The sequence below is a fragment of the Heloderma suspectum genome, chromosome 4 (assembly GCF_057233095.1).
Source record: "Heloderma suspectum isolate Gila_16-S chromosome 4, 16-S_ref, whole genome shotgun sequence".
Lineage (NCBI taxonomy): Eukaryota > Metazoa > Chordata > Lepidosauria > Squamata > Helodermatidae > Heloderma > Heloderma suspectum.
The window spans coordinates 65,885,759-65,905,715 of NC_139461.1; the positions used below are offsets into that span (position 1 = coordinate 65,885,759).

At 44.0% G+C, this 19,957-nt stretch overlaps 1 protein-coding gene and 1 pseudogene across 1 annotated transcript in view; both read left to right on the forward strand.

The window, feature by feature from the left end:
- LOC146346959 (DGAT1/2-independent enzyme synthesizing storage lipids-like) overlaps nt 1-17,159 on the forward strand; it is a 29,527-nt gene extending 12,368 nt beyond the window's left edge. Inside the window, exons 2-6 of the mRNA XM_084848070.1 lie at nt 146-310; nt 2,742-2,935; nt 11,987-12,047; nt 12,627-12,766; nt 17,055-17,159. Coding sequence (XP_084704196.1) covers nt 146-310; nt 2,742-2,935; nt 11,987-12,047; nt 12,627-12,766; nt 17,055-17,159 — 665 coding nt within the window. The remainder of the gene's footprint in view (nt 1-145; nt 311-2,741; nt 2,936-11,986; nt 12,048-12,626; nt 12,767-17,054) is intronic.
- LOC146346960 (guanine nucleotide-binding protein G(I)/G(S)/G(O) subunit gamma-5 pseudogene) lies at nt 10,814-11,006 on the forward strand (annotated as a pseudogene).
- Nucleotides 17,160-19,957: the final 2,798 nt, after the last annotated feature.

Genomic DNA, 19,957 nt, shown 5'->3' on the forward strand with positions numbered 1-19,957 from the left:
TTAAACTTCACATTAAAGGTATAGCATTTTACTATTTGGCCTTCCTTATACCATCCTCTTTTCTTCTATTAAGGATATCGATAACTATGTGATCTACATGTACATGAAACAATTCTGAAGCCATTGCATGTTGTATCATTTACAGGTTATGAGGTTTGCGGAATAGAAAATCTACCAAAAGGACCAGGGATTATTATTTATTACCATGGAGCCACACCATTTGATTATTACCTTTTTGTACTGAGGATCTATAGAGTCACAGGAAGATTCCTTTATTCTGTGGTAGACCATTTCTTTTTTCATCTACCAGGTAAAGACAAATCCTGGAGATTTAGTAACAGAAGTATTTTAAAGTCAAAATGACTCCCTGGCTTAGGGTACTAACAATTTGGAACTCTAATTGCCACTTGATGTTTTTGGAATGTTCAATACACTGGATATACATTAAAGCTCATACTGTACATTGCACAATTTTGAGCAAAAAAGGGACCAGTGGGAGAGATCTCCCTCCATGCACCCTTCTTCTGCTGAGATACATCCTTCCCTATGCTGGTATTGGTAAATAACCCCACCCACCCCCACCCACACAGAACAAAAAATGCACAGAACCTCATATAACATTTAGTTTGAGGCTATGTCTATGGCATTAGCCAATCTGGGCTTTTGATCCAACATTCCTATCTGCTCAGAAAGGAGACTTAAACCATTTAAACATTTTATTTTATTTTTACAAATCTGTTAGCACTGAACTGGAGGGTGTTGGAAGAACCAGAAGAGCAAAAGCGAGTGGGATGATTGTGGTCTGCTTATTGGGAAATGGCAGGAACCAGTCTTCTCTGTGGCACTTCTCCCTGCATGCTAGAGCAGACCAGGGATTTACTGGAACTCTGCAATAATCCTCTCAACCATTCCCAGTGGACAGCGTGTAAGGAAAGAGTTGCAAGACCCTGTGCCAGAATACTGTTCAGTTTTTGTAGTCTAGGTCTAGTATACTGATATAAAATGGTAGCCAAAGCAGGAATAGAAATAGTACTCTACAAATGTGGACCGCAACAAACAAGAGCCAGCTGACAATCCACCTTGGCCAACGTTAAAACTCTGCCCCTAAGGAAGAGTTACAACCTTCAGCTGCAGTACCAAGGCTAGTAGCAAGTTGAAAGAGAGTGACTATACTGAATGGGCCGCTGCAGCAACCCAGCTGAGTGCAGTGACAGGGCATAAGGAACCTGGTTGCTCCCCTCTGTTCTTCCAGCATACCGAAACCAGGCCTAAGACCAGATTGTGTGCCTAGTGCTGGGAAGTAATCACCCATTTGATCACCTTGTCCAAGAAGGAGATACTTTCAAACAGCCAATGTTTGTTATAATTTTGGGGTTCCAGGGAAGTCGCCTGACATCAGTCTCTTTCAAGGCTGCTGAAATCACTCTCAAAAAGATGCATTAATATCCTCCCAGTCTGCATTTCAGCAAGCATCTTGTCCACATCATCAGGCTGCAATAACTAAAATCCATCCCACCAAAAAAGGGAACAGACAATGCATTGAATACTTCAGTTGATTTATCTGCAGAACTGGTGTCATTGATGTCAGAGTGGATGAAAGCAACTATCTCCACAAAGTACTTAGCAAATATGTCATAGTGGCCATTGAGAGGTCCCCACCTTTCTTCATCAGTCAGGCTGAAGGTGGCCATGGACCACATAGAAAAACTATTCTAGAAGGAACAGCAGATATGATACTGGTGAGGTATTGCTTCTTGGCCACTATCATTGTCACATTATAGATTCAGAAATGAACTCTTGATAAGATTTGTGCAGTTTTCTGCCCCTGTGCTCAAGCCATTCCTCTAGCCACTTTGAAGTGTCCCCATCTCCAGTAAACCAAGGAGCCAGGCAGGCACTAATCAGAATCAGAAACCACTTGGGAGCAATGGTGTCAAACACCTGAGTCATCTCCATACTGAGAGTGTTACCTGGGCTTCAGTACCGTTAGCCAGCCATGCCAGCAGAAAAATCCCCAATAGCTCTCAGGAATCCCTGGGATTCCATCAGTGTCTCAGGGATGTCTGTCTACTCCTCTGTGAAGGGAAAAGACTGCTGCAAGCCTTAATCTAACCAGGAAGTGATTTTGAGGTCACCCAGGACTACAAGCCTGGGAGCCCTCAACACCAAATCTGAGAGGACCTCTGTGTACTCAGACAATGAGACTGAAGGACAGCAGCAGAAACCCTGATCCTGGGGTCTCCAAAGTGGAGCCCATGGGCACCAATGTGCCCATGCACTCCTCTTTTGGTGCCTGCCAGGCTCAGTGCCCCTCCCAATTTGTATTTTTTAAGAATTTTTAAATAAAAAAATTAAACTGGAAAGCGAACATGCTCAAAGCGAAGGGCCACCCTCCAATACCACCTTTATTTGGGTCGAAAAGAGTTGTTTAATATTTGGGAGCCCAGACCACATCCCTGTCTTGTACTTATGTTTTGGGGCAAGTTACTTTTCTTTCAGTCTCCCAGTTAAACTCCTGGGAAAAAGGTGTTTTGTGACTGGCCACACCCATCATGGCAACCATTTCTGACTGGGCAACCCCCTCCACCCCACAGCAGCCATTTTTGTGAGAGTGACCCAAAGTTGTCCTGACTGTCCTGTACAAACACTCCAAGTTTTTGTCATGCGGGAAATATGACATGTCTTCTATTTTGTATTTTAAGCAAGAATAAAGCCATTATCTCTTAGTCTCATTTTTGCAGGACTAAAACTGTATCTTCAAGTCTGTCACATTGACCATCCCACAAGAGAAGAATGTGTAGACACGCTGAAGAAAGGACATCTATTGGGACTCGCGCCTGGAGGACTCCGAGAGCAAAACTATGGAGATAACTCCTATAAACTTTTGTGGAATAAACGTACAGGATTTGCTGAAGTAGCCATAAATGCAAAAGTGGTGAGTGGTTGTCTATGATTGTCGCATTATCTCCCTTAGCTGTATTGTCCAAATTGCACATATTTTTAGGAGATCATACTTAAATTTGATGTAATCTATTTATGTCATAAGCTACTTATAAATCCATCATAAGGCACATGCTACCATGAGGCAAGCTGGTTATCTATACTATCTGGCCACTAGAAGAGCCAAACTGTATGTGTCCTCATTCCTACTTCTGTATATTTCTAATTCCTTGGAACACCTTTATAGAGGTAACAGTGCAGGTAACTCCACATGGTTGTGTTTTTAAAATGCTGGAATATTTGGTAAATTATCTTGGTATTTGGCTTAGGATAGTCCAGGCAATTTTATAAATAAGAGACATAAAAGCTACCACTGATATGCACAAATAATTTAGGAACAAGGGAGCTCCACCAGGAAGTAGGGATGTGTGAACAGACACCCCATCTGGTCCGGGGGGGGCTATGGAGGGGCAATTTGTGCTGCTCAGGGCCCCACGGAATACTCCGGAGCACAGCCGTGACTGCCAGAGTTGGCGGAGCGGCTCTCCGGCTCCCAATAAGACACGATACGCTAATGGCGGCTGCCATTAGCGTATTGTGGGAAAAATACAGCCATAAATGGCATATTGTACACCATTTGCGGCCATAAAGCACTGACTTTAGCCTAAATTGCAGCTGTTTATGGCTGCATTTAGGTCATTTGCGGGCATAAAGTAAAGGACAGGGGGAGTGCGACCCTGTTGATTCTCCTGGACCTCTCAGCGGCTTTCGATACCATCGACCATGGTATCTTTCTGGATAGGTTGTCTGGGTTGGGAGTTGGAGGCACTGCGCTACAGTGGTTCCGCTCCTACTTGGATGGCCGATTCCAGAAGGTGGTGCTGGGGGATTATTGCTCTGTGCCATGGCAATTGTGCCATGGGGTTCCACAGGGCTCTATTCTATCCCCCATGCTGTTTAACATCTACATGAAACCGCTGGGGGAGGTTATCCGGAGGTGTGGGCTGAGGTGCCATCAATATGCGGATGACACCCAGCTCTACCTCTCTTTCTCATCAAAACCAGGTGAGGCAGTGGCTGTTCTGAACCAGTGCCTGGGCACGGTAATGGACTGGATGAGGGCTAATAAACTGAAACTCAATCCAGACAAGACGGAGGTACTGTTAGTGGGTGGTTCGTCTGCCCGGCTAGGTGATATTCAACCTGTTCTGGAGGGGGTTGCACTCCCCCTAAAGGATCAGGTTCGTAGTTTGGGGGTGCTCTTGGATCCAGAACTGTCACTTGAGGCACAGGTGAACTCAGTGGCACGGAGCACTTTTTATCAGCTTAGGCTGGTATACCAACTACGCCCTTATCTGGACAGAGATAGCCTAGCTACAGTTATCCATGCTCTGATAACTTCTCGTCTGGATTACTGCAATGCGTTATACGTGGGGCTGCCTTTGAAAATGGTCCGGAAACTTCAGCTGGTCCAAAATAGGGCAGCAAGATTGTTAACAGGGACTGGCCTGCGAGCTCATATTACGCCAGTACTTTTCCAGCTGCACTGGCTGCCAGTCCGTTTCCGGGCCCGATTCAAAGTGCTGGTGTTAACATTCAAAGCCCTTAACGGCTTGGGGCCAGGTTACCTGAAGGATCGCCTCCTCCCATATGTGCCTGCCCGGACCTTAAGATCATCATCAGCGGCCCTTCTCCGTGAGCCCCTGCCAAAGGAAGTGAGGCGGGTGGCTACTAGGAGGAGGGCTTTTTCTGTTGTGGCACCCCGGCTCTGGAATGAGCTCCCTAGTGAGGTTCGCCTGGCGCCTACATTGTACTCCTTTCGGTGAAGACCTTTTTATTTTCCCAGGCATTTTAGCTTTCTAAATTTTTATCTTTGCTGTTTTAAATCTGTATTTTAAACTCCTGTACTGCTGCTAGGTTTTATTGTGGTTGTATTGTTATATTGTGGTTTTAATGTTCTATATATTTTAAATTGTTTTATTGTGTGTTGTTTGGTTTTAATTTTTGTGAACCAGAGAGCTTCCACTGGTTCACAATGGAAGCTCTCTGCTTCCCAGAGAGCTTCGGCTATTGGGCGGTATAGAAATGAAATAAATAAATAAATAAAGTGCTTTATGCCCGCAAATGGTGTACAATATGCCATTTACAGCTGTAACTTTCCTGCAATAAGCTAATGGCAGGCACCATTAGAGCATCACATGGTATAAGGAGGTGGAGAGCTGCCCCACGTGAACTCCTCCAGACCCAGAGGTAAGTCCAGCTGTTCGCCGCTCCACCGTGGACTCCAGAGGTCAGATTCTTTGGAATCCAGCCTCATTTGAGTCCGTGGCAGAATTCTCCAGCATCCCTACCAGGAAGGGCCCTTTCTGCCTTCCTCAACTTCTCACGCAGAGGAATCCTCTAGAGACCCACCCTGGGGAGGCTGAGAGGTGAGAGCGCCAGCTAGACTTTGGAGGCAGCCCTCAGCAGAGGGCACATGGTGGACCCCGTCCTCCATGGAAGCCAGGGCAGTGTCAGCAGTGTGCTCTCTTTGAACACTGGGGTCCCAGCATTTGCCTAAGGATGACACCAGTTCTGGGTGGCACCTTTCACCCTTGGCAAAAGTGGATAAAGGTTGTATGGCCAGATAGTAAAAAAGTAAAGGGGAAAAAAAAGAATCATGAACATTTTAAGTTTTAAGTAAAGCTAAATTTGCATCCTCATTGTTTTCTTGTTGTAATTTTGTACAGCCCTCTTAATTATCTTCTCAAATGCAGAGTGTTCATTTTAATTTGATTCCTGCACATCTAATAGTTCCAGTCCTTCAACTGATGTACTTATTAATTTCTTTATATGTTCAGGCAGGAAGCAACTTCATTCAGAACATAAAATTCTGTTTAGTGATGAGAAAGAACACTGTAGCCATTGTGTTTGGAAGCAGTCAGAGGTTAATTCCTACTTGATCAAAGCCAGGAAAGATAGCACCAAGATGGAGTCATTTTTTTTCCAACTTGAAAATGGCAGTGTTACATCTGACATCTGGGGCAGTGGTGTTCCGAGAATCAGGGAGTGAAGTATAGAGAGGTGTATGGAAATACTGATGTGATACTTTATGGGCACAGCAGTGCACAATCCATTGTCTGACCAAATTTGAGTCAGCTAATGATGTTATTTTGACCAAGATGGTGGTTTTTTACCCTGCTCCTTCCACATCCATATACTCAGGCCTGCTATTTGCATCGGGAGGAAATTCCCCAGTGGCAACAGGGCAACAGGCATCTTCAGAGGAGGGATTTTCCTCAGCACCACAGGAGGGGAGGAAAGGGTTAAATTCTCCCTCCAAGCCTTCTGCAATGGCAACACCAATCAGCCCACCCACACCTGATAACAATTGCATTTTTAAAACATGCATGTTAAATGCAAAGATGCATTTAACGTCTGCCTACCTTGGTACTAAGAAAGAAGCAGACAATGAAATTCTCTGCATTACAGAAAGGCTCAGAAGCTTCACAAGGAAATAACAGGACCAGGAAAAACGTGGAGCATCTTTTCTGGTCCAAGGCACTCCACCCTCCCAATCTGAATTTGGGACTGAAAGACCCAGGAAAAGTGTGGGTGCACAGAGCGTATACTGTAAGCAAGTTGTGCATTTCCCCCGTAGGCTAAAGTGTGAAAATGAGCATTTTGGAGGGAATTTGCACATTTTGACTGGTGCAACTTGGAATTTGCACAAAAGTGAATTTGCACCAATTCACAAACAAAGAAATTCTGATTCTGTCAATGGGCAGACGACAGAACAAAAGGCCCTGACAATCCCTGAAACACAGACGGAACGGACTTTACACAATCCCTAGCCCTGTGCTTCTGCCAGGACCGTATCCCCTCCTTTCCTCAAATGAACTTTTCAGGGTCTCAATCTCAGGCATGTCTAGACAGAAACAATCAGCCTTTATGTACAATCAGCCTTTGTGGAAAAGGCCCCCATATGCCTGGGTTCTTAACCCCTCGTGCTCTCCTTGCAAGGAAGGAGAGCACAAGGGGCCGCCGCCGGCTGAGCAACTGCACCTCCAGTTGCTCTCGACAGCAGGATGGGAGCTGCGAGGGAAGCACCGTGGCATTCATCTCTCAGTTCCCATCCTGCTGCCTCTGCTGCCTTGGCTGCCAAGTAACCCTGCCTCCCTCCGCTGGGGCCCAGCAGGGAGGGCGCGGTTGCTTTTGGTGGCGGTGGCGGCAGGATGGGAGCTGCGAGGGAAGCAGCTCGTTAGGGAAGCGGGTGGCCACTTGCCGGGCTCCCATGAACCACCGGGAGGCTAACACCCCAGCGCAAGCAGGGGTGGGCAACTGGCAGGGCTCTGGCGAGCAGGGCGCAGGATGGACTCAGGGGAGTTCACACATCCCTACTTCTGCCAACCTCATGCCTCCCAGATGTCCTGCACTTCAAGTCCCATCAGCCCCAACCAGCATGGCTAATGGTCAGGACCAAAAGACCCCTCCTCCTCTGCTGCCTCGGGATTTTCTGCACAGCAAGACAAAAACAGCTCTCTCTTTGTCTTAGATCCACCCCTCCCCAGCCTCACTTCCTGCTACCCCTTCAGGCCTAGTAAAACAAAGGTCACCAATTAAAAAGTTACAGAGGTGGGGGAAATCTCTTTGAGATCCTTCTCTTTGTGATCAGAGGCACTGACTTGTAAGATCATTTAGACTGACCCCAACCACATAACACTATTCCCCCTTCTGAAGAGGTCTGGACCCCAGACCGCTAAAGACAAATAAACAGGCAGAGCATAATAAGAGTTTTTCATATCTGCATTTGCTTTATGAGGCAGGTGCTCCTGCAGCCTACTTACAAGCTATAGAGTTGCCTGGCTGGGTCTGCCAGAAACCCAGCCTCACCACTCCTTGCAGGTCCACATTCTACAGCAAGTGCTGTCAGCAAAGCTTGATGGAATCCCACCCTCCACCCCCAGGTTTAATTTACTGGCTTCCCCTGTCTGGGCCTCGTGGGAACTATAGGGATAGACGGGGCAGGCATACACAGCATGCAGGGTTGTTGTAAGGATAAAAAGAGGAGTAGAAGGATCATGTAAGCCACCCTGGGTTCCTTGGAGGAAAACGGGTGGGATAAAAATGTAATAATAATAATAACTTAAAAACCCCAGGGGGCGCAGTTACAGCCCCACGCCCCTATGAACAGATGCTCATGCATTTATCCACTTGTTCATAGCATCACCCAATCTCTCTCTATATAGCGGGCAAAAACTACACCAAGCTGCTCGGGCACCAAGAGCCTGGCTCAGAGAAACTGGTTTGGGGAAAGAGCCCAAAATAGTCTCAAAGCCAAGAGAAAACATGTTCAAAAAGAGAAAAGAGGACTCTTCTCCCAAAAGGGAGGCAAGAACCAGGATGAGGCCAAAACGGCTCTCAGAACAAACCAAAATTTGCTAACAAAGTTCAGAGTTAAGTAAAAGATAAAAATCAAGAAAGCCAGGTTGAAATAAACATGGGTCTTTTTCACAGGGTGCTGTTGCTTTCTTTAATCCCCTGACACTCCTCCATTTTCTGCTTTTTGATTGGCCCTTTTCCCTAGTTGCTAACTGGAAAATTTGATTCTGGATTGGTGAATGACATATTGTGGGGCAGAAACCTGCAGGGAGAGTTTCTCATTATTTTAGACAGCTGAAGTTACTCTAGCCTTATCAGGATACATGGGAACACTCCAGACTCGTGGAGCAGCTAGCTGCAGGGAGTAACAAATGTAACATTTTCTCATACTGGTCCATTGTTCCGTGGCTTGACCACTGCTTTGTCAGTATGATTGCCTGCTTCTTCAGGCAGCAAGGAAAGACAGGCCTGCTTATGAAACAAAGTTTCACTCCCATTCCATGGCTTCCCTCTAAGCCCTTTGTTCCCAGCACTTGAACCCAAAAAGGGACCTTAGTAACACAAACAATTAAGAAGAAAGCGGAGAGCAGAGGAGGAAGGGGAATGGGTGGGAACACAGACCTGTAAACAGAAGTGGTGGGGTCCGGTCATGCAGAGGCGATTGCTTGCCCACATACACACAGAGGTCCCAGAAACTCACCACTTAGCTGTTGCTGCTGCTGCTGTTTTTCCTCCACATGGCAATTTATTCCCCCCCCCCCCCGCATCATTCCAAGGCTCCATAGACTTTAATTATATAAATAAAAAATATTTTTAAAATAAGTGAATAAAATTTAAAAAATAAATTCCATTCCACCAACTTCAGTAAAAAGGGATTTGTAAATACGGATGGGCAAATTCACCATGGCCTGAGTTGCATGCCACTTGCTGGACCCCCACCAGCCACCTGACCCTGTTCACTGCATGCAGTGAGTCACCGGGTGGTCCGCAAGCACCCGACGAGCAGTGAGCAGCCACCTGATCCTTTGCTGGGCCGCCATTTTGTGTAAAAATGGTTGCTTGGCCTTTTTTGTAAAGGCCAATTTTATGCAAATAGTGTCCGTAAAGCCACCATTTAAACAAGATTACAGGTGTGAATGGCCATTAACTCCTGTAATCTTGCATAAATGGTTTCTTTACAGATTCCATTTGCATAAATGGTTGCTTTACAGATGCCAGTTACACTCAGGCAAGCACAGAGATCAGGGATCCCTGTGCTTGCCTGACTCAGCACGTGCTGAGTTGGGCAAGTGTGGGAATCTGTGGACTGGCATCCTGGGGGCCAGGCCGGTGATTTCTCACCAGGCCTTGAGCCCCAGCCAGACACCTGCACCATCCCTAATTGGAAAGCATCAGTCTGTAAAATAAATAGCTTATAGTTTTTTTCCCACAAATTATGAGCACAAATGGTAGTCAACACATGTTTTCAGAAACACTACTGCATGCCTGAAGGGTTGTTGTTGTTGTTTTTCTGTTAACTGCCCTTTCTCCCTCAGTCTTTAACCAAGCTTCCTGCCTGAAATTTTCAAGTTAAATAAAACAGACATTTCTTTCTGGCATGTGCAAATTTCAGGAAGATTGGTGAAACCCTTTCAATTTTATTAAGGTTAGAACAACCCCCCACCCCCAATTTCATTTAACATTGTGGAACCCTTAATTTACTGACACCTTATCTAAAAGGAGCCACAATTATAGCTCCTATAACTTGCAGAGTGCTTCCAGATGGGGCTTTTATAGTGCCATCACCCTGCCTCATTCACAGAATTTTACGGGGTGTCAAGACTATGAAGTCTTCAACTCATGACCCTCCCGTATTGTCCCACCACTTATTCCATCTTTTTTCTGACAGCAGAAAATCTGTTAAGACAGAAAACATGTTTCCAGTCTGGTTTAGCGAGCCAGGAATTGAGTGTCTGAACTGGGCCATTAAGTATGAATATGCAACTGCCAAGTTCAATTTTGCAAATCTCAGAAGCAAAAGACGAGTAACAAGTCACATATGTGGCGAAGGGAGTTAGCAGCACACATTTGGGGGATAGGAGCTTGATCTGTCATTCTCAAAATCATTCTTCAATGCACTTAGTTGGTGACAGGACTCTAGATAATTTCTTGTCAAGTTTCTCCTGCTCAAGTGTCCCAACTTTGCATTTTCACTTGTGACAGGTTTGTCCTTGTCTATGGATACTATGGGATTTCTGTGTTAACCTAGATCATGGATGAGCAAGTAGCATATCCCATGCCATACCCCAGGAATGAAGTGTCACCAAGGAATTGGAATTCCAACATCCCTACTTTAAAGTAGTAAAATATCTCACCAAATAACATTTCTGAGCTTGTAGCAAAATGGAGTAGAGAAGTCAATAAGGACTGGTGCCATTATCTTTGTGGGGACAGATGTTGAGTCCTGTGAGAACCGATGTATGGTTCTGGAGTTCCTGTGTTCTGCCTTTCATATTTATCTGATTTCAGGACCATGTCAGGGTCCTCCAATATAGTGGCTATGAACTCGAGGTCAGCGTGAGCCATCTCAAGGATGCACAAGCTGCAGCTGACTTAAAGCAGCTTTGTCTACAGAATGCACACATCATGATCCTTTATGAACAGGAGTTCCTTCAAGTACAAATCCACTGATACCACAAAAAGCCTGTTCATTTCTCCGGTGGTGAACTACACGGGCTCTTTTTGTGATCTTGTAATGAGTTTTCATAGGTGTTGATGGATGTGGTGAATATGGAAGTGGAGCAGGATGGCATGGGACCTGTACTGGAACTTTGAGTTAATGTGCCAATTTAGAGCTAGTAATATTGCCACTGTTGTCAAAACTCTTACAATCTACCTCTCTAAACAAATTGTATGCTAGTTATAATAACTTCTCTGTCATGAGAGAATCAATTCTATATTCAAGCAATAAAGAGTTGACTTAATGACTTCAAAAATAATTTAAAAATAATTATCTGATTTCTTATTAGCACTGCTTACATGATCTTTCTCCAAAGGGAAATTTAGAGAGGACTTCTTAAAAATGTGATTTCCAAAATTCCCTTCTACCATTTGGGGTAATACATTTCCTTCATATCTTGTCAACTCTTCTGAGCCACACTTCCCTTCAAAACATGATAATACCTGGTTCTCTTTCATAGGTCCTGTTTACATTTTTCTAGAGTTTATGTTGACTTACTTGCATCATAACTTCAAGTCAACAGACACATGGGCAATAGTCCAGTAAACTTTCTTATCTGATGCACAATTGTTTCTGACTTTGGGTGAGAAACCTTGCTTTTCCTGAGTTTCTCATAGCAGGCTCCTGGTCAGTGAAAAGTCAGCAAGTTAGTGTAAATGCTTTTTTTAATGCTTTGTTAGAATCAAATTGGTTCAAACTTAATACGGGAATACATCTGAATACATATTCTATTTGCATCTTTATTAAAATTGTAGCTTGGGGGAGTGTACCAGTTTATGAGAAAAATGTGTAAGACGAATAATTCTGTTTTGGATAAATACTTGCAAGGTAGCTTCTTACGCAGGTTGGCACAGGAGTCTTGCAAGATGCAAAGGCTTTGGGGGCAAATATTTTTCACACACTGATCTATTTGGGCTGAAGCAAAAAGAAATGTTGCAATCATTTCTATCTTTTTATTTCTTTTAGCCCATCATCCCTATATTTACACAAAATATCCGAGAGGGATATAGGTCATATGGAAATATACGTAAGTTAAATGTCATATTTTCATTAGAATGTGTTTTGTAGATATTATATCTATGTACCCTTACTTAGGAGTAAGTCCTGTTGAATTCACTGGAACATACGTCCAAGTAAAAATAGCAGAAGATCAGGCTGTAAATATTATTGAAATCTAGTTTATTTTATATATAAATTTTGTAGGCTTTCATATCTATTCTGAAAACTGATTAAAGAGTGGTGTATATACAGGTTTCCTCTTACTTTTTTTGTTATGGAGCATGGCAATGGATGTGATACAAACCTTCACATGCTCTCAGAGGCTTTCCATTCATTTTTCTGTAGAGAAATATCTCTGGTTGTATCAATGCTTGTGGCTCTCTAAACACAGAGCTTACAGATTGCAGCCACAATATATGTGGCAACTCATCCCAATTTTCTCAAAATTTTCATAATAGATGCTACATGTGCAAGCTGAACTTTCAAAATTGCAAGTTGCACGTACTGTAGCTTGATTCTCTTCTTTGCAAAGCCCCAGCTCATTTCATGAATCCTCTCTGCACTCTCTCAACATGTGATCCCAAGCTTATCTTAATCCCATATACAGGTCCAATGAGATGGCTTTATGAACAAACTCGTATTTTATTATTTCCAACGTATGGATTCTTTCCAGTCAAATTGAGGACACATATTGGAGAACCAATTCCATACGATCCAAATCTAACTGTTGAACAACTAGCTGAAAAAGTAAGTGCTCTAAGAGTTTATTGAAACCATAAGGAGGAGACCATATAAGTGTTGTGATTAATAATCACCAACGTTTTATTCATTAATCATACATAATAAATGTGAATTCAAGTTGTCCATTGCCTATCAGGTTGAAATCAACAACCTGGATCACCCAAAAATAAGACAGTCGTTTCTTTATTCACATGGGACTCCCTGGGTACACAGAAGTATAAACGTTTGTAAATAAAAAGATAAATTGAGACCCCTTCCTGCCCACCCCAATGGCCTGACAAGGAGCGGTGAGCTTGCAGGAAGTACAGAATGTGGAACTGTATATTGAGGGATGTCAATGCGTGTCTTCTCTAACTGTGCATATGCCCATCCACACATTCATAGATACATGCATCTAAGGGATCTTTTAACACCTGTCGCATCACATTGTCCCCAGTGAGCACACACATATGCAGATCTATTTCACAGCAAGGAAGCTGAATGTGTTATGTAGCAATCAAAGTGTCAACATGATTCATCGCAGGGAATTAGATTGTTGCAATGATCATAGTAAGGCACTTGTATAACTTCTAATATGGATCCAGTCAGTTCATATAAAATGAACAGTCTTAGGTATATTAAACATGTAAAGCATAGAGCATAAGATATCCGTCCATGTACAGAGTCTGAAATATGGGGGAAATAGCTCCAAAAATCCTCTCTGTGTCCGAACTGAAGGCTGTTATGCATGGAACACTAGGCTGCAGACATGCATGGTAAGTCTGGGTTTACGGTTTGGCACATTGACAGTTTGGGCCTGCATTTTGTTACAAATGTGGATATTTTATACAAACAATAACAGGGTCTTTGAGAGTTCATAAAGGTGTCTTTCCAGCGTCAGGAAGAAATTCTAACTGGCAAGGTGAAAGTAAGGGAGAAATAATCTTTACTGACATGAATCAAGTAAAGATTGATGGAAGGAAATATATACATAGAATAAATGAGCAGATCTAGCTAAGAAAATATGAATATGTATATAGAAACATACACACTGGGATATATGAAGAAATAAGAAGATATAGATAGATATAGATATAGATATAGATATAGATATAGATATAGATATAGATATAGATATAGATATGAATGATAGGAAAAATAAGGAAAAATAAAAATGCACTGTGTCAGCATAATCCTACAACAGACTGTGGGTTATGCGAGTGTTGTTTAGCCTTCAAATAACCCCCACCTGTCAGGTTTGAACAACACGTCAACCCTTGTTGGGGGTTGCATATTCATGATGGTAGTTGGCACACACCATGGCATCCTGAAGGTTAAATAACCCACAGTGAGTTATTCTGTTGTGTGAATCAGGTCACTGTTACATCCCTCTTCTAAAGAACATTATATCTTTTTCAGGAGTGTTTTTTTAAAAAAATAACTCATCCACTTTTTATGTATCAAGGCTTAGGGATGCCATCCTTCAGTTGCCATCTTCTATTCTGCTCCAATTCAGTCTTAGGGTGTGGCATGGGTGTAGTCTTCTCTTCTGCATTCTTTTCTCTGGACTACCCTCTAGTGCAATCTTCCCCAATCTCTAGACGGTATTCTCTAGATGCATTCAACTGCAACTCCCTCCATCCTCAGCCAGCATGGCCATGCTGGTTGGAGATGATTGGCATTGTAGTTTAAGATCTGGAGAGCACCAGACTGGGGACAGCTGCTCTAGTGTGTCTCTCTCCTTATCAACATATGGCATGCTTGTGCTAGACTTCTGCTGATTATGTACTCGTCCTGTATCCAAGCTCATGGCAACAATGCTTCTTGTTGTAGTCTTATATCTGTAGTCTCTTTCTACTTTGTTTCCAAACATTTTATACTTTGATCTTGGTAAAGACAAAACATCAGGTAAGGCTTGAATTCAAACATTATGCTTCTTTATCCACTTTTTGTTTCTAACAATTTCTGTTTCTTTTCTCTCTTCTTCTGTCCTCCTCCACCTTCCTAGAGAGTAGGGATGGTGGAGAATTCCGCCACGGACTCCAGTGAGGCCGGATTCTTCCGCCGGAGTCCGTGGCAGAACGGAAGACTTACCTCCACCTCCGCTCGGAATCCTCTTCTGCCAGATCCTCCAGCTCCAGATTGCCAGCAATATGGCCGCCATGCCGTATCGCTGGCTGAAGGGGACTGACTTCGGACGCAAATGGCATCCAGGACGCCATTTGCAGCCGTAAAGGCCTTAGTTTAAGGTAAATGCAGCCATTTACGGCTGCATTTACCTTAAACTAAAGCCTTTATGGCCACAAATGGCATCCCGGACGCCATTTGCGTCCTCAGTCAGTCAAGTCCCCTTCAGCCAGCAATATGGCATGGCGGCCGTATCGCTCGCAATCCAGAGGCAGCCAGTGGCTCCACGGAATTGCCGCGGAGTGGAGCCAGCCAGCAAGGATTCCAGGGGGTGGAACAGATTTCCTCCCCGCCCGAGGACCCCCCTGGACTGGCAGGTAGGGGATTCGTACATCCCTACTAGACAGGCCCTCTAGGGACAAACCACTAAAAACAAAGTGGAAAAGGGCTACGATGATAAGTATACAACACTTCTGTTATTTTCCTTAGAGGTCTTTTGTTACATCTCAGTATTCATCCACTGTCTGTACCTTGTTGTTGGTTATATAATGGTTTATATTTTATATTGTTTTACTGTGTACTTTTTGGTTTTAATTTTTGTGAACTGTGAGCTTTGGCTATTGGGATTATTTATTTAATAGAGATTAAATAAATAAAATAAATTACCTTGTTGTCAACTGAAAGATGTTTCTGTAAAATTTGGCTCTTATAGTCTCCCTCTTGTTAGTAATAGTGCAATAGTTCTTAAACTCATTCACCTTTGACTCAAATTTAGGCATAGGGATCAATGGTGATTTAGTAGTACCTGACTCCTATATCAGTCTGCCACAGTAGCTTTTGCTTTTCCCAAGAGTTTCTTATTGCTGATTATATCTTGCTATTGCTTTGAGAATGGAGGATTAACTCCCAAATAAGCGTATATTATAGGATTACAGGCTTAACCAGCTTCATAGGGGTGTCCATTTCTATTTTATGAACTCCATTGAGTTGTCTATCTCCATTGAACACATCACTGAATTCCCTTTCAATCATTTCTTCATTTCAGTTTCAAACCTCCCCTGTCTCCAGTCACTGTACTGTCAACTTTCAATATGTTCTGGAATGTTACTTTGATCAGATTCATAGTTTAAAGTATGCCTAACAGTTGTACTGCTCTCTGATCATACTACCGCTACAAAATTGAAGCATACAAAATTTTAAAACAGCTAAAAAAATATCCACTAAAATACAACCACCCCATAAAACAACTAAAACATCAGTGACAACCATAAACAATTCAAATCATGCATTAAAGTGTGCATAATATGCATTCAAATGCATGGGAGTACAAGCAAGTCTTAACATGGCACAGAAAAGATGACAGCGTTGATGCCAGGTGTGCCTCACTGTGGACAGCATTACATAATCAGGTGGTCACTACAGAAAAGGACCTCTCCCTTGTCACCATCCTCTGAACCTCCCTCAGAGAGACACCCAAAGAAGGCCTCAGATGTTGATTTAAGGTACAGATAGGTTCATAACAGGAAAGCTCCCCCATCAAGTATTGTGGGCTGAATCCCTATGAAGCTTTATGAGTTAAAACCAGCACCTTGAATTGGACTCAGAAACATAAAGGCAACCAGTACAAGCGGGCAAAAATTGGTGTTATATGCTCAGAACGTCTGGTCCCCATTATCTACCACCTCAAGTACTCCACCCTCCCAGCTCAGACAGTCATCCCAGAAGGCTACCATGGTTGATGATTCTGAAGGCCACTGAGAAATTAAGGGAAGCCAACAGGGTCACACTTCTACTGTCTCTCTCCTGACATAAGTCATCCTACATGGTGACAAAACCCCACTTGAACCCTGACTGATATGGATCCAGATAATCAGTCTCATCCAAGAGCAACTGGAGCCAGGGATTGAGTGAAGACAGAGAAAGAGAAAGAAAATAATGATTACTCTCTGCCAGTACATTACAGTCAGTGGTGGCATGATTTTTCAAACATAGGTTAAAGTTGGACTAGAATGCTAAATTGTAAGGAAGGGAAAGTGAGAATTTTAAATGTCGTTTTAAACATACGTATGCCCTCTTTTATTGCAAGGCCCCTATACCCTTTAGCTCTGACAGCCTCCATCTTTGGAACCTGAAGCATATCTTTGATTCTAAATCTATTGGGGGGGGGGGTCCTCTTTCCTCCTAACAGGCAAAAATTGCAATGGAAGCTTTGCGAGACAAACACCAGAAAATACCAGGAAGTATACTGAGAGCTCTTTGGGAACGCTTTGAGAAGCAACACAAAGATGAATAGTGTGAATAATGACCTGCATGGATATGACCTCTCTGCAGTGATCCTTCCAAACAACTTTAACTGGATTCAGATGGCTTCCAGAGGGATCTGGGGGATTTTCTTGCTGGTATGGCTGATACTCCTGTCGACACCCTGGTTGCTCTGTGGAAAGCAGAGATGACTAGGACAACTAACACAATCACTCCCAAATGCCCTCTCCCTCTGAGCAGAGCCTGGGTAGCTCCCTAGTATATGCTTAAACTGAGAGCAATGAAACAAGAGGGAAGACAGGTAGAATGCATGTGGAGGAAGACTCATGCTGAGTCCAAACGAACAGAAGTTAGAGCTTATTATCAAGCCTAATCTGTGGTGGTGATGGTGGCAAAAAAGGAGTTCTTTTCCACCAGCATTGCATCTTCTCAGTGTCATCTAGCAGACCTTTTCTGAGTAGTTCATGGCCTTTGCAATTTAGGCAAGGGAGAGAGATGGTGGAAACCTTGGTAGCATGATGTGACAAGTTTGCAAGACACTTTGAATATAAAGTCAAAGTCACTTGCAGTTGTCAGGAATTGGACACCACAGTTAATGCAGTTCCATTAGCAGAGGTTTCCAGAGCACTGTCTGGTTCAGTTTTATTGGATGAGTTTTGGTTGTTGAGGCCTGAGGATGCAGGCAAGGTGCTTCGCCAAGTCCAGTTGACCACCTGTGTCCTTGACCTTCATGGCTTATTACATCTAACAGGGGGAGGTTGTCCAGCTAGGTCCAGGCAGTTGTTGACCTCTTCTCGAGACAGAAGGAGTGGTGTCAGCCACTTTAGAGAGGCCATTAGGCCACTCCTGAATAAGACTAACATGGACCTGGAAGATGTTAGTAACTATAGGCTGCTACTATCCCCTTCCTGGACAAGCTGCTTGAGTGGCTGGTTGCTGGAACTAATTATCTAGGTCCAATTCAGCTGGGCTTCAAGCCTTATTTTGGATTAGAAAATGCCAAGGTGAACTTGTGGGATGACATCTGCCAAGAGAGGGACAGGGTGAGTGTGACCCTGCTAATTTTCTTTGACCTCTCAGTGGCTTTTGATACCATTGACCACGGTACCCTCCTGGATAGGCTGTCTGGGCTGGAAGTTGGAGGTGCTGCACTGCAGTGTCTCTGCTCCTACTTGGATAGCCAATTTCAGAAGATGGTGCTGGGGGATTACTGTTCAGTCCACTGGCAGTTATCCCATGGGGTGCCATAGGGCTCTATTTTAACCCCCATGAAATTGCTGGGAGAGGTTACCAGAGATATGGACTAAGGTGTCACTAATATGTGGATGACACCCAGTTCTATCTCTCCTTTGCATCAAATCCAGGTGAGGGAATGGGTGTTCTGAACCAGTGCCTGGGTGCAGTAATGGATTAGAAGAGGGCCTATAAACTGAGGCTCAATCCAGACAAGATGGAGGTACTGTTAGTGGATGGTTCTTCTGCCCAGATGAGTGATATTCAACCTGTTCTGAAGGGGTTGCACTCAGGTTCATAGTTTGGGGGTACTTTCAGATCCAGCATTGTCATACGAGGTACAGGTGGTCTCGATGGCACAGAGTACCTTTTCTCAGCTTAGGCTGATATACCAACTTCAATCCCCTCTGGAGAGAGTTAGTCTAGCTACAGTTATCCGCGCTCCAGCAACCTCTGTTAGATTTACTGCAATGCATTATACGTGGGGCTGACTTTGAAAACTGTCCATAAACTTCAGCTGGTCCAAAATAAGTCAGCAAATTTGTTAATGGTGAGTGGCTAAAGTAACCATATTATGCCAGTGTAGGATGTACGAATCCCCTACCTGCCAGTCCGGGGGGGGAGGTCTGCGGGGAGGAGATCCATTCCTCCCCCCAGGAATCCTCGCCAGCTGGCTCTGAAGCGCCAGCAATACGGCCACCATGCCCTATCGCTGGCTGAAGGGGACCATTTACGGATGCCGGCCTTAAAGGCCTTAGTTTAAGGTAAATGCAGCCATTTATGGATGCATTTAGCTTAAACTAAGGCCTTTACGGCCACAAATGACATCCTGGACGCCATTTGCATCCATGCTTTTCATTAACGTGATAGGCTACACAAATTTTTGTGTAGCCTATCACGTAAAAGCAGGGACTCAAGAAGTCCCTGCTTTTAAGCGATAGGCTATGCAACTATTTGCATAGCCTATCGTGTTAATGAAAAGCACGGATGCAAATGGCGTCCAGGATGCCATTTGCGGCCCTAAAGGCCTTGGTTTAAGGTAAATGCAGCCATTTACGGATGCATTTACGTTAAACTACGGCCCTTATGGCCACAAATGGCATCCAGGATGCCATTTGCATCTGCAGTCAATCCCTTTCAGCCAGCAATACAGAAAGGTAGCTGTATCTCTGGCAATCCGGAGCTGGAGGATCCGGTCGAAGAGGATTCTGCATAGAGGCGGGGGTAAGTCTTCCATTCCACCACAGACTCCGGGGGGGGGGGATTCATAGAATCATAGAATCATAGAATAGTAGGGTTGGAAGGGGCCCACAAGGCCATCGAGTCCAACCCCCTGCTCAATGCAGGAATCCAAGTCAGAGCATCCCTGACAAATGGCTGTCCAGCCTCGTCTTGAAGGCCTCCAGTGTGGGAGAGCCCACCACCTCCCCAGATAATTGGTTCCATTGTCGTATTGCTCTTACAGTCAAGAAGTTTTTCCTGATGTTCAGCTGGAATCTGGCTTCCTGTCACTTGAGCCCATAATTCCGTGTCCTGCACTCTGGGATGATCAAGAAGAGATCCTGGCCTTCTTCTCTGTGACAACCTTTCAAGTAC